The sequence below is a fragment of the Hippoglossus stenolepis genome, chromosome 7 (assembly GCF_022539355.2).
Source record: "Hippoglossus stenolepis isolate QCI-W04-F060 chromosome 7, HSTE1.2, whole genome shotgun sequence".
Taxonomy (NCBI): domain Eukaryota; kingdom Metazoa; phylum Chordata; class Actinopteri; order Pleuronectiformes; family Pleuronectidae; genus Hippoglossus; species Hippoglossus stenolepis.
In genome coordinates, this window is record NC_061489.1 from 14,889,840 (window position 1) to 14,903,500 (window position 13,661).

General features: G+C 40.8%; 1 protein-coding gene across 3 annotated transcripts; it reads right to left on the reverse strand.

Annotated features, from left to right (window-relative positions):
- Positions 1-488: 488 nt before the first annotated feature.
- ssrp1a (structure specific recognition protein 1a) lies at positions 489-13,414 on the reverse strand. 3 transcript variants are annotated; one of them, XM_035161911.2, is made up of 19 exons: positions 13,267-13,414; positions 11,830-11,909; positions 10,546-10,731; positions 8,009-8,114; positions 7,480-7,673; positions 7,282-7,382; positions 6,958-7,087; positions 6,728-6,831; positions 6,365-6,493; positions 6,069-6,290; positions 5,592-5,664; positions 5,451-5,456; positions 3,577-3,709; positions 3,430-3,475; positions 3,161-3,293; positions 2,844-3,011; positions 2,378-2,490; positions 2,103-2,286; positions 489-984 (listed from the first exon to the last, which is right to left on the reverse strand). In XM_035161911.2, the coding sequence occupies exons 2-19, from the start codon at positions 11,881-11,883 to the stop codon at positions 925-927; spliced, it is 2,142 nt and encodes a 713-aa protein (XP_035017802.1). In that variant the 5' UTR covers positions 11,884-11,909; positions 13,267-13,414; the 3' UTR covers positions 489-924. The 3 variants fall into 3 exon arrangements, with proteins under 3 accessions (XP_035017802.1, XP_035017801.1, XP_035017803.1); XM_035161910.2 differs by having other exon boundaries at positions 489-987; XM_035161912.2 differs by lacking the exon at positions 5,451-5,456 and having other exon boundaries at positions 489-987.
- Positions 13,415-13,661: the final 247 nt, after the last annotated feature.

A 13,661-nucleotide genomic window follows, 5' to 3' on the forward strand; every position in this document is an offset into this window, starting at 1 on the left:
CTTAAACTGAGGCAACCAAAACAAATGTCATATTTATAATGTGGCTCCCTTTCAAGGACCCATATGTATAGGACACATGGTAGTTTACTCTTGAGTGAGCAGTCATTTGAGAACACATATGAAACATCATTTTAAGAGTGATGCATTGTGGGTTATCAGAATTTAGCACATGCCATCAACACTCATTTTAGAGCATAAACCTTCCTGGGCAGTAATGTGCACACATTTGGAAAATGTTTTATAAAATAACGGAAAGAATATATATCACCCTGTACTGATTAGTAAAAAGGGAGTCCATTTGGACATTGTGACGGTCAGTCAACTTCCAAATGTCCAGAGAAGTGGTCCTATCAGCCTGAGTGAGTGAGTTTTCCTCAGCAGATACAATAAAAAAAGAACCTGTATAAATATTAAAGTGCTATAAAAGGTACTGGTGTCTAATATAACTTAGCAGAATTATGAAAACAGTGTACAAGAAACCAGCAGAGTATTTCTTACAAAATTTTCATTTATTTATTTCAACCTGAAAACATGACATGGGAAAACAGTTTTTTAGATTCTCTACAAAAGAAGAACATAGTTTCACGTCATGAATCAACTAATGAGTCCTACACTGTCCAGTGCTATAAATCTACAACAACTATCTTAATGGCTGAGATGAAAAAAATAAAAATAACTTCAGTAATTTGGGGGAGAGATAAAATGGTACACCAGTATACCACCATATGACTGAAACCTGCTAGAGTATCCCATGAGCTTTCAGAGCCTGTCACAAGACGAGTTGTACCCTCGAAGCAAAATGTGTAGAAGAAAGAAAAAACAACTCGAGTCTTCTGATTTGTCTGTCAGTCTGTTTGTGTGACATCAACATGAAAAGTATAAATGATTGGTCCTTTGTGTGTACGACGGGGTAAGAGCGTGTGTTTAGTCGGACTCCTCCACTGAGGATGTGGAAGCCGCCTCTTCCTCCTCTTCTTCCGATTCCTGGATAAAGAAGATATTGAGAAGCATTAGATGTATTGGTGTGAATGTCAGTGAATCAAAAATGATGAATGTGAATTCCTCTTTAATGTGAGATAAAGTGAAAATAGATGTTAAAGATGTGACTGATACTGAGATCTGACTAAAGGCTCAAATCCCAGTCTGATTTAACACCTTCGGTTGCAACGGAGAAATCTGAGGCTCCAGTTTAGATAAAGGAAAAATCAACAAGCTGTCAGGTATGTGTCTTGCCTCCACATTATCCATTACATTTGAGGAAGACTCATTCAACATTAATTTACTAGTATAACTCATTTTAGCTTCTATTTTCATTTAATGTCACAAAAAAGTAAAGGAATTTCACCTACTAAGAATATTGCATAACTTGAAAAGTGGTGAGGTCTGGAGTAAAATGCTGACAAACTTAAAACTGAGCAGCATCCACATCTAGACGATCAATGATGAATAACAGGAAATGACAACGCAGAAATGCGCCTCCCTTCCATCTCTACACTCTTTCAGCACTCTGTGTGCACAGGCGTGTTGATGACAATGGATCCCATCAAATGGATGGGGTCAGGGGGACAAGAATTAGCTCTGAGAAAATATCACATTTACAAGAATGGGACAGACGTGCATTGTGGTCCAAGACTCGATCAGGTTTCTGCATCTCCGTCTCCCATGCACATCAGCTCTTATTCCCTCTCATTCTTACCTGCAAATTCTCCACATCTCGTTTCTGCAGTTATTTCCTCTCTTCTTTTCCCTCCAGTTTTAGTGCTACTCTTCAAAGTTATTTTTGGATTTTGAAATCAAGCATTTAAGTGAAGTCTGAATGTTGCTGGCCCTACTTAGAGTTTAATACTGGAGCAAAACTTGATCATGGGTGTTGGTTTTACTGTTGGGTTACAAGAAATGATTTGAAACCTGCCAGTCAAACAACACTGGGACTTTTCAGTAGTCATACTGTTGCTAAACTTTATGCAAAAATCACTATTTTCAAATTGTGTGTAAATTATGTCCACTGCATTGCTGACTGAATGCTGCTTAATGTTAATTCGTGGATAATGGATCCTGCTGCAGTCTGCTGGACAATGATGTCCATCATTTCTGAGTTTTACCTTCTTCTTCTTCTTCCTCTTGGACTTGCTCTTGTGGTCAGAGTCTGATGAACTCTCTTCGCTGGTCTCGATAAACTCGCGGCTCTTGAAGCTGTCGTTGCCACCTCCTCGCTCCTTTTCCTTCTCTCCACCAGCAGACTTCCTCTTCTTCTCGTCTTTTTTACCTCCTGATTTTTTACTCTCCCTGAAGGAGTGCAGGTGACACATTGACATATGATTAAAGACTTCTTGTGTTAAGGAACAGAGAAAAACATCTTGAGTGTCATAACTCTTACTTCTTGGAACTTGAGGGTGAGACGCCAACGCCAATGCCACCACCACTCTCTTTGTACTCCTTCTTTGCTTTCTCATACTGCCTCTTGGCTTCTCCTGCCTTTGTTTCCCACTCCTGAATGAAACATGAAAGTGTAAGAGAATAATAGGACAGACGTTGAAATTTACCATCAGGTGAGTTTAGGTAAATTCAAAAACTCTACCAGGGTTGGTCGGATAACACTGACTGAGTTTGATTTATAAATATAAAGACATTTCAATAGTTTAAATATATCTAAAAGAATATCTTTAAAATGATCACACTAACAACTTTCAACTATTCTCTTGGAACACAATACCGTTTCACTCACTGAGAGTCTCTCTGAATAAAGCTTGAAGTATAAAATGTAAAATTACAACTGTCACTCTTGTAAAATGTAATAACTTGTATGAGATTAGACTTTTACTCTTCTTGCCATCCACCCTCACCTCTTTATCCTCTTTTTCCAGTTGTCTCCACATTTCTCCAGCCTTCTTTGAAATCTCGGTGATGGAGATTCCTGGATTCTCTGACTTGATTCGTTCACGACTGGCGTTCAGCCAAATCATGTAGGCACTCATCGGCCTCTTGGGTGCGCCGGGGTCCTTCTGCTTTTTCTTTTAAAATTGAAAAGAAGAAGGAAATCAGAAGGTAAATATGTGTAGTTATACAGAGTTATATAAACGTATCTGTGTGATATAATGGGGTCTTTCTCAATACACAATCATATTTCAAGTGTTTTCTTCCACGCTCTTTGCCCTCTCACCTCTTTGCGTGGTTTCCTTTCTTTTTTCTCCTTCACTACTTTTTCTTTCTTGACCTTCTTCTTTTTCTCACCCTCATCGCCGCTTTCGTCGCCGTCTTCACTGCTGTCGCTTGCTGAGGCATTGCTATCGTACCTGATTCAAAGTAGGACAAACAAATCAAGAAATCTTTAGCTTGGTGAACGATTCCAGGGTGCCAGAAAGCAAACCTTGTAGTAAGGAAAAGATGAACAGATGAGCTGACACCAATGTTGATAAAACAGTCACTTACTCTTCTGCGATGTCGTCGTCTTCTTCTCCCGGGTTAAACGACTCATCTAGGAGGGGAAACAAGACAGAAAAGCCCACGATCAAACATCCTGGTCTCCTGGAGTCATCATGGATTCCTTACATCTGTCATAATAAGTCAGTCCCTTACCGCTTCCACCGTCTGACTCGTCGCTGTCATTGCCCTCCTCTCTGATCTTGCCTTCAGCCTTCATCCTCTCCAGATAAGCATCGTGCTGGTCGTCGTCAGAGTCGCTGTACTCGTCCTTGTTACCTTTCATGCCCTGAAAGTAAACTGCATGGTCAAAAGACAAGAACACCGCCCACTGAGGAGTGTTTCTATGAGCTACGACAAATCCCCTGGAAACATTTCATCAACCCAGGGGTTTGATGGCCGGTCTATAGCATGACCTCTCGTTAAACATAACGTGGGCTTAAACCCCAAAACAACCAGACTAACAAAACACTTTCATGTTACAGGGTACAAATTCATACCCTAATAGTGTTATACTGTACTTTTACAGTATATGCAACAACTGTTAAAATGTTTGCATTCATGCGGTACATTTATCACAACATTGATTATGTCTGAGTTGAATTTTTTTTTATCAACAAGTAATAATCATTTTTAGGGCTGCAACAACTAATCAATTTAATCGATTATAAAAATTGTTGGCAACTAATTTAGTGATCGATTAGTCAGGCCTGACATAACACAGGGCACACACTGTGGCAACGTCTCCTGAGGTGTGGGCAGTAAACCATCGGATTGTTTCAGTGGTTACATTGTAAAGCCCAACAACCTGCTGCAAGCTGGTTCATTAAGTTTTGTGTAAATACAGACATGAATTCAGTCCAGTGCAGATGGTCTGCTGCGAGTGACAAACACATTCAGCGGGACAAGCCATTTTTAACATTAGTTAAACAAATGTGATTATCCAAAACTAACTTTAGAGATATCAGCAACGTCATTTTGACTAGTCGTACTTTCACTGTGCATAGTAAGAATTTTCATTTTGTCTTTTTATCCGAGTATTAATCGATTAACAGATTAAATGACTATCAAAATAAGGGTTAGTTGCAGTCCTAATGATTTCATTACTCATTCATTATTTAGCCATTCAATTATTAGAAAATAGAGGAAAATGCTGATCAGGAGAAAGAAGCAAAATCAGTAAATCTCCCCACGTTGGAGATTGGATCATCAAAATTGCATGAGATACATTATCTGTGAATATATCACTGTCATTTATGACTTTCCTCCAATTTTGTATTTCTTTCTTGAGACATTGGTCATTGGCTATTCTTTAAAAATAATAAATAAACTGAAAATATTGGTGGTTAAGTGGACTGGACGATCCTGCTGACAGCCTTTATCTTCACTTTAAGCAGTTTAGTGAAACATCTTCCTCTTTAGCAAATAACAATTGCTAAAATAACAAAGACTTTTCTTCTCATTCCACCTCCATGCACCAGTATCTGAGTCTCTCAGGACAAAGACAGATGACAAGTCATCACAGGTATTACTAAAAGACCAGCAGGAAATGGAGAACAGCCCCATTTACTTTCATCGACCTGCTCAGCTGACCCTGTCACCATGGCAACAGATGGCCTTGTTACCAGACAAACCAGGGCCTTTCAGAAGACAGCATTATGGGTAATGCATCAGCACTGCCCATTTTAGGCAGAGGTCATGATGACAGCTGTGTGAAGTGTTAAAGCACACCAGAAGCCACCAGGAACACATTAGTCAGGACGATGCAAACAAACGAGCAGATCAGCGCACACACACAATTATCACTCACACACTCATTCACCCCCTTATCCCATGATTAGTCATAAATCACCCGAGATTCATCAGGTTCTACACCAGTCGTATTGGTAACATCAAACCAAATCAAGATCATTGGACGATATCCTCAGTCTCAGAAACATACATCAGCAGGACGCCATGCAAGCAGAAATAACTCCACACCGTAAAAATCAAGTGCCTATTTCACACGTGACGCCCATGACCATACCCACCTTCTTCTACAAGGGTACAAGGACAGACACACAGGAGAAGAGCAACAGGCATCAATATGTGGGATGGAACAAAACTCACAAACAGGATATAATATGTTTGATTACAAACTGGGAAATGTTTAAATGACAGAAGGGTTTTACCTCTTTGAACCCTCTGTTCTTGATGTTGAGCTTCTTGGCGTTGACAAAGTCAAACAGTTTGCCGTATTCTTCTCTAAAGGAAAGAAGACAGGGGTGGATGATATATCTACAAATTATATCTATCACAATGAACTGTCACATTTATCTGAAATTTACATTCACTACATCAGTACATGACATTTCTGTTCTCATGCTTAAGGTAAAGGCAGCAGAGTCCAGAAACCACAGTGGAGTCTTGACAAAGTGGTTTCATCCAGTGGCCAGGATGTCAAGAAGGAAAAAAACATGGCCACCTTTAACAGAAAACTGGATCTTCTTGAAATGATTTACACCAGAACATGAATAAAACGGTTCCTCTATGATGAACCAGGTAGAGACTCACAAAACAAGTATTTCTTGACTATCACGATAGATCTGCTTTTGTTGTATAACAAATGTATTACAGACATTCCTGCATTGAAGAGTCAGTGTCCCCACCTCTCAATGCTGCTGAAGGTATACTGGTTTCCCTGCTTGGTCTCTATCTCAAAGTCGAACGATCGTGTCGTGGTGGTTCCTCTGGCAAAGTTGACACAGGAGATTTCCTCGAAACGCAGGTGCACGGGCGGCTTGTGGACGTAGATGAAACCTCTCTCCAGCGGGTAGAGGAGGCCTGAGGATGCCTTGTAGGAGCAGGTGATGCACTGAGCCCCAGAGTGACTGTGGAAGAATTAGGCGTGTTAACTAGGTTTTCTGAAGTCAATGAATGTGTATTTTGAAATGGAGGGGCCTACCCTTGGAAGTTTCCAGGCACAGTGATCTTGCGGTTGACCAGCGACTTCATCACCCTGCTGACCATTTCGTACAGTGACCCCGACATGTTTTTACTGAGTTTGCCCTCAAAGCGACGCTCCACATCTTCTCTGTTAGACACACAGAAGAAAGGAACAGGTCTAATCTCCAGCTTTCTGGTTTTCATTGTGCTGCTGAAAAAACATGACATGTGCTTCTCTAGAGCTTTGCCTCCCCCTGGTGGAAGTTTGCACTAAGTAGCATGTGTTAGCACATGAGGTATTGTTTTTTTTAATCTATAATCAATGTAACAGGCCTTTTATACAAACTCTGCAACCTATAAAATCATGGTGCACTTTACTCACTCGCTCATGTTGAGAGTGAGGCTGAGTTCCTCTTCCTTGGAGAAGAGCAGAATCAGAAAATGATAACGCGTCTGTCCCTGCTTGATGGGAGGATCCAGACTGATCTATGAAGACAACACAAAGACAACAAGGGGTGAAAAAATAAGTGGAGAAAATGAGGGAAGGAGTGAGAGAAGAAGAAGAGAAAGAGTGTTGCACTCAGTTAAGAGTCAACTCAAAAGTCCACTCACCACAAAGAACATCTGCCTTTGGTCCTTGTGTGGCAGCAGGAATAGACGGAGGACAGTAGTGTAGGGTATCTTGTAGTCGAAGGTCTTACCATGGAGGTGAAGGAAGGAGGGGTAGATACGAATGTCATATCTAAAAGAAAAAAGAAAAAAGCAGCATTTTAGAGAGAATGGAACTAAAACAAACTGGACATCCAACTACCAGTGTGTCATTTATGAAAGTGCAAGGAGATTTGTACAAATAAATCCATTAAGAAGTGAGACTTTATGTAATTTCATGGTAAATTTTCCACTTTTTCATGACTGTGTTTTATGTTGATCTCTCACCTTCCTCTGGGAGTAAGACACTGCAGTTCTTTGAAGACACACACAGCGTCTCCTGTGGCCTGGATCACGTCGGCCTTACACAACACATTCTGGGCAAATGCCTGTAAGAAAACACACTTTTAGCAACATTAAAACCACTGATGTGTTTTATGGAGAAGGAACAAGGAATAGAAAAGGACGTAGAACATCCTTCCTCACTTCAACAGGGTCTTGTCGCTCATCAGCCTGGCTGGGAGGGACGTAGAATCGGACTTCCATGAGCGACACCTCTGTGTCGTCATTCTGGTGAAACTCCAGAGTGACTTCATTCTTCCCTGTGGCACACTGGGAGACGTTGGACAGTGGGATCTCAAAGGCTGAGTTGTCATTTACTTCAAATGATAACTGTGGTCCTGTCGTGGGAGACACAAGGGAGAAATGTCAACAGCAGCTTCATTTCCAGTTTTACAATGTATTTCCAGTATTTTGATTTACTGCTGAGCTGTCGTTCAATTGAGGGCAAAATTCAGTTCACCCAGGTGTCATGATTTTGTATCTTCTCTGATTAAACTAAGAGAACATCTTCCAAATGTGTCGTTTACAAGTTGATACAAGTTTAATCACTGAGAATGAACTGATGTTTACACATTGATAGTTGATTCTTAGTCTACTTCTCATGTTTAGTACATAACATACTTTAAATTAGTGACCCCCTGTCTGATGTTAATACAAATATGTGTATTTGTACCTGAGAACTTGGCTGTTCCCCAGTTCCAGCCCTTCACACACATGTCTTTCTCTGTCAGCTCCACCTTGTAGTTCGCCTTGAAGAACTCGGAGATCTTTTCAAAGTCCTGATGGAGGCCGATGGTAGATGAGTGTCAGCAGTAGAAAATGAAAAAGAGAAAAGACTCAGTTATTAAAGGCAGTAAACGTACTGGCACTGCATGGGTCAGAGCTTAGCAAAACACCCTCAGAGGGTGAGGGAACGGGGGCTAATTAATCACAAGGCAATTATAACCGCACCCGCCGCTTGAGCCACTTGGGAACAGTGGAGGTGAATGTAATCCATCCGCCCTCGTCGTCCGCCTCCCCTCCACACCAGCCCTGACAATCAGCCTATTTATTTATCCTGCAGGCTCGCTTACAACTGGAGAGGACTCGTACTCACACACAGTGACAAACACATGGTCAATCACACACACACACACACACACTCACTGTAGTCCCCACATGTGGAAATGATTGTGGTGTGCAGGGGAGAGAATGAGACTCTGTGGGAAACATAGTTTAGGCACCTGGATATTTGCCTATCCACAAGGTTATTATCGCCAATTAGAGCCCAGTGTGTGTGTGTGTGTGTGTGAGAGAGAGCAAGTCTATCAGTGTGCATGTTAGCCAGGATTAAGGCATTGTTTAGACAGGCGAACATGTGTGAGCAGATGTGTAAATGCATAAAATCTGACTTTGTGCAGAAGTGGCCCATTGGTGTTCATGCGTGCTTGAGTGTGTGTGTGTGCGCATGTTCACTGTGTCCTCATCAGACCTGCTGCTGAGTGTTTCTCCACATCTCATTGCAGTTGAGGCAGATTTGTTGTTTCTCGTTTTAGGGTTGTGCAATATGACTAAAATCGGTCAATTCCTATCCAGATAACGAAACATATCGCGATGTAGCATATTTTACTCTACTCCGCGTTTATTTGTGCTGCCTGCATCTGTGCCGTATTGTAGAAAGCAAAACACTGTCCAATTGATGAAGAATATTGCTATAAAGAGTGATTTGTAACTAAAAGAAATAAACAATAGAGCATGATATGAAACAATAGATTTTTTCTTTTGTCACATGATATAGTTCATCATACTGCATCGGGCTAGCTCAGCTCATTAAACCATAATAAACACAGGCCCCCATCACTACCCAACACAGAGAAACACAAACATATAACTCACCCAACTTACTCCAGAGGGAGTATTCAATAGACATTATTTATTCCATTCTATTTAAAAAATGATTACAACTCTGACTATTCATTTGGAACAGCAGCAAATGACAATTCGTTTCACCATCGACCTGGCGGACCATTTTCGCAATTAATCAATATACTTTTAAAACTTTTAGACAAATGTTAATCATAATTTCCTTATGTCAATATGATGCCTTGTTTTAGTCAAACCCTCTATAACACTAAGATATTCAGTCTTCAATAATATAAAACAGAAAGACAGCCGTTACTTTTTCTTTACAAGAGACTGAAACGATGGTCGCTGATACATTTCTTAGGCCTGACTTATTTTTTTAAAGCTCCAGGTTCAATGCCAGATTTAGTTAAAAACAGAAACATTTTGGTGGCACAAGAAAAAGTGAGCCCTGTTAGCAGAATGCCACACACAATGACGTCTTGGGCCAGCTACATATTACACTTGTGAGTGACATGAACGGACGACAATTACACAACACTCGGCTCCTCCGACAGAGATTCAGCATCTTGCACAAGGACACTCAGATAAATCAAAGCCTCTGCTCAGCTCGCCAGCGGCTAAACCTCCAGCCAACTCACGATTACCGACACTGGCTGTGCGATAATAAACAATGACATCACAGCCTGCCCTCCGGGACAAGAGGATCCATCTCATCCCAACCAAAAATTTTGCTGATTAACCCCAGGAGACGCTGGCTCTCACAACCACGGACTCCAGGTTATACCCACTCCTCCATCCCAGTCTTTCACTGGTGTGCTGACATTCCCCATACACTCAGAGCGATGGAGGAAAAAAAAATAAAATAGAGTGATAGAAAACAAACAAGACCACAATTTTTTTTCCTTGTCTGTCTTCTGAGCCAAATTGTTTCAATGGATTGATATAAACACTGACTCACATGAGCCGATGATTACACTGTTTATGGAACACACATGCTAGTGCTGGTTTCCCTCATTAATCCCATTAGGAGCTTTGGGGAGAAGAGCCTACTCATTCACATACTTTTGATAGCAACCCACAAAAGCATGCACGCACACAAGTGGTGGCCTTTACGCAAGATGGAACAGTTTTTCTTGGAAATGTCAGATGTGGGATGGAAGTGGTCCCCTTGCTTGTGTTACATTCTTCGTCATAAACATAGCGCTGAACAAAACAGCAGCGTGTCAGTCTGTAATATTCCACTGTTGCTTTAGAGACGCCTAAGCCTTAAAAACAATAAAACGACTTCTTTATTGCACACACACAAATTAACAAAACTTTACAGAGCCTGCGGATCTTAAGTCTTGTCGAGCGGAACACACTTACCGTGTCTCTGAAGCCGTCGTATTTGTAGAAGTTTCCTGAGCTGGTGCCCAGTTTGATGCCGTGACCTAAACACACTCGTCTCCACTGAGCCAGGTTGAGGTCACCAGCCGAGATGCTGTCCACCTTCCCCGTCTTGGTGCTCTTATAAACCACATTTTGCTTACTGAAGCGCAGCCGGCCGTCGTTCTGAAGCAAGAAGAGATGCAAAAAGAGATGGAATTTGTGTTAAATGTTGGGGTTTGAGGCTTAAAGTAAGACTTTTTCCACAGTGAAGCTAAAATGTCAACTACTCAAAAAAAAAAAAAGTAAATTCATTGTTCCAAGTAGTATTTAAGAAAAAATACAAAAAGGTTTCTCATTCCTACTTATCAAATATTAACTTTTTTGTTCCTTTCCATTTCTTCTATGATAATAAAAATTATCTTTGCATTTGATTTGCAGTCGGAAAAAATTGAATTTGAAATCATCAACATGAGACTTCAAATCTTTTACCCATTTACTGATATTTTATAGATCAAAAGATTTATAATCCAAAACAAACTTTGCTCCAAAATTTTGAACATCTTTTTATTTAGCTTCACTTTCAGTTTCAGCGTGGAGGTGTCTTTAGAACCACACACCCATCAACCCCTTATTCTAGATGATCTGTTTAATACTTTAACACTGATGTATTTTTGAAGCATATTAGTCATTTTGATCAGGTCTCAGTAAATTCAAAGCAGCTTTCTCATTTCAGTCTTATCATACTGTAGTTAAATGATCTTTTTTTTAAATTAGCAACATGGTGTTTTTTAACCTGTTTACAGACCTGCGGGTAGTCTGGAGAATTGGGTCCGGCCTTTACCCGCAGTTTGTTTTACACACATGCACAACGCAGCGGGAGGTTCTCTGCACAGATGTGCTCACAACAGCAACAAATCCTGCACATTATTCAGACGAGAGGTGGAGCAGCCGAGTGCAGCAGGCAGAGACAAATTAATTCCACTGCGGAGATCGTGTTATTTTCTTGACGACACACAGACCCCGGCATCGGCTCTTATCCCCACAAATTCTGGATTAGCCTTTTAATAATACCTTGACCTCAGAAACCATGTCATATTTCTCTCCCTTACATGACAATACAAGACAAAAAATATTGATATCAGTGGTCGGGGCGCTGGAATTACGCAGTATCTGACCCAAACTTATTAAAGAGGAGATCAAAGCGAGTATTGAAAGTATTCTGATCTAGTATGATTCCTCTCTACACATCAGAAAGCAGAGGTTGTTGATGAGGATACTGACCCAGGAGCCTTTGACCTCCTGGTAAATGTCACTGAACTCCAGTGTGTCTCCCATCTCAGCTCCAGGCGATGAATGATGTTCTATGGACAGACAGAAGAGAATGCATTGAATAAACAAGCATCAAGAAAGCCTTTTTCTGCAAGTTTCAATAAGTTACATTTAAGAATTTTTAAGACCACGATGAATTAAATTCAATACCTATGTCAACTATGACAGACGAGGAATATCAGGGTCCGAGAATTACTCACACTTCCCTCTAATTGAAGGCGAAGTCGCCAAGTAGAGAATAACTCTTTAAACACCACAATATGTCTCAAACTATGGCGACAGTAACTATAGTTTTTCCCACAGCCAAGGAAGGTGCAGTTATCAGTTCCACGGTCTTGTTTGCGGTTTTATTACTATATACTATACTATAAATATTTATTTCGTTGATGGAGACATTACAAACAATGCATTAAAACCTTTTAAAGCACAATAGAAGTAGTGTTAAATGATCGTTAACAAAGACCAATCCCTAAGTATTTTAATAAGTAATATTTTAACATATGAAAGACTTTAAAAGGCCTAAAGTTCAGATTATTATATTTTGGACTTTTTAAAACTTTAAATCTCCCCCTGTGAACACAGACACCTATTGTTTTTCAGTGTATTTTCAGTTTAGGGAATGAAGGAAGTTATGTTTCATTGCAGGCTAATGGTGGGAGTCAGTGGTATGACCCACAACACAGTGTGTATAAATACATATTACTGAAATATTGATTATTATCAATAATTATGATCACAATCACATGATCATCATCATAGCTTCAAACTGATGAAGCACGGTGAGGCTGTAGAGACAAGAAACCGCCATGTTGTGATGCTGTACAACTAAAACTAGCTTATTTTTCTTGTTAGCTTTTGTTTGCAGTGATATCGACATCTCTGCTCTCGAGTAGAGATGCCAGCTAGCTAACAGCTAGTGTCTGTGGACGTTAGCATTGCCCTCATTTACGTTCAACTAAAGTTTCAACCATTGTCTCCTCCTGACATAAACCAGTTAGCAGCGGTTTCCGTTAGCCGCCACTTTAAAGCGAGCGGAGACGGAATGTACTGACGTCCATGCTGCGCCAGCAACAATGGCTAGGCTAACTTTAGCTGCTCTGGGTGAGCTTCTTTTACAACACGGTGCTCCGCGGAGTCCTCGTGCTGTAACGCACAGAAGCGATGCGGGGGTACCGCACCGCCACGTAGAGACGCGGCGCACTTTAAAATCGAACGCTCCCGCAGAGCTAGGCCGGCGTAAAGAAGTGAAGTGATGTTAATTCAGCAAAAGGAAATAAAAGTGGGTCTGAATGAAGCACGAGGACTGAAAACACTCTATTACAACTCACACGTGTCTCCGGAGCAGTTGGTAAATATGAGATAAATAGAATAAAAAAAACTTCATCTTACTGTGGATGTGAGGCGCAGCTTCGCCTGTTTCCCGCGTGTAGCATCGAGAGCTAGCGTGACGTCACCGGAAATAGCCAGGAGAGGTTTGTATTTACTTCCGCTGTGGTGACGTTTGGGTTTTAATATGAAAGATTAAAGTCTTAAATAGACAATGAAACTTTGGAGTCTTTACCTGCAGCTTCTCACACAACACGTGAAACACTAACACACTCACAACAACACAACTGAAACCGGTGTCTGCAAGAACCACTCATCACCACTGGGTGGCGCACAACACAGCTAATCAAATAGATCCAGAATCATTTTTTTATTCCAACGTGAGAATTAAATTGTGACACAAACTGAACACGGAGGGAAACAACACAGAGGTGTCATCAAAATTAATTTAATAATGA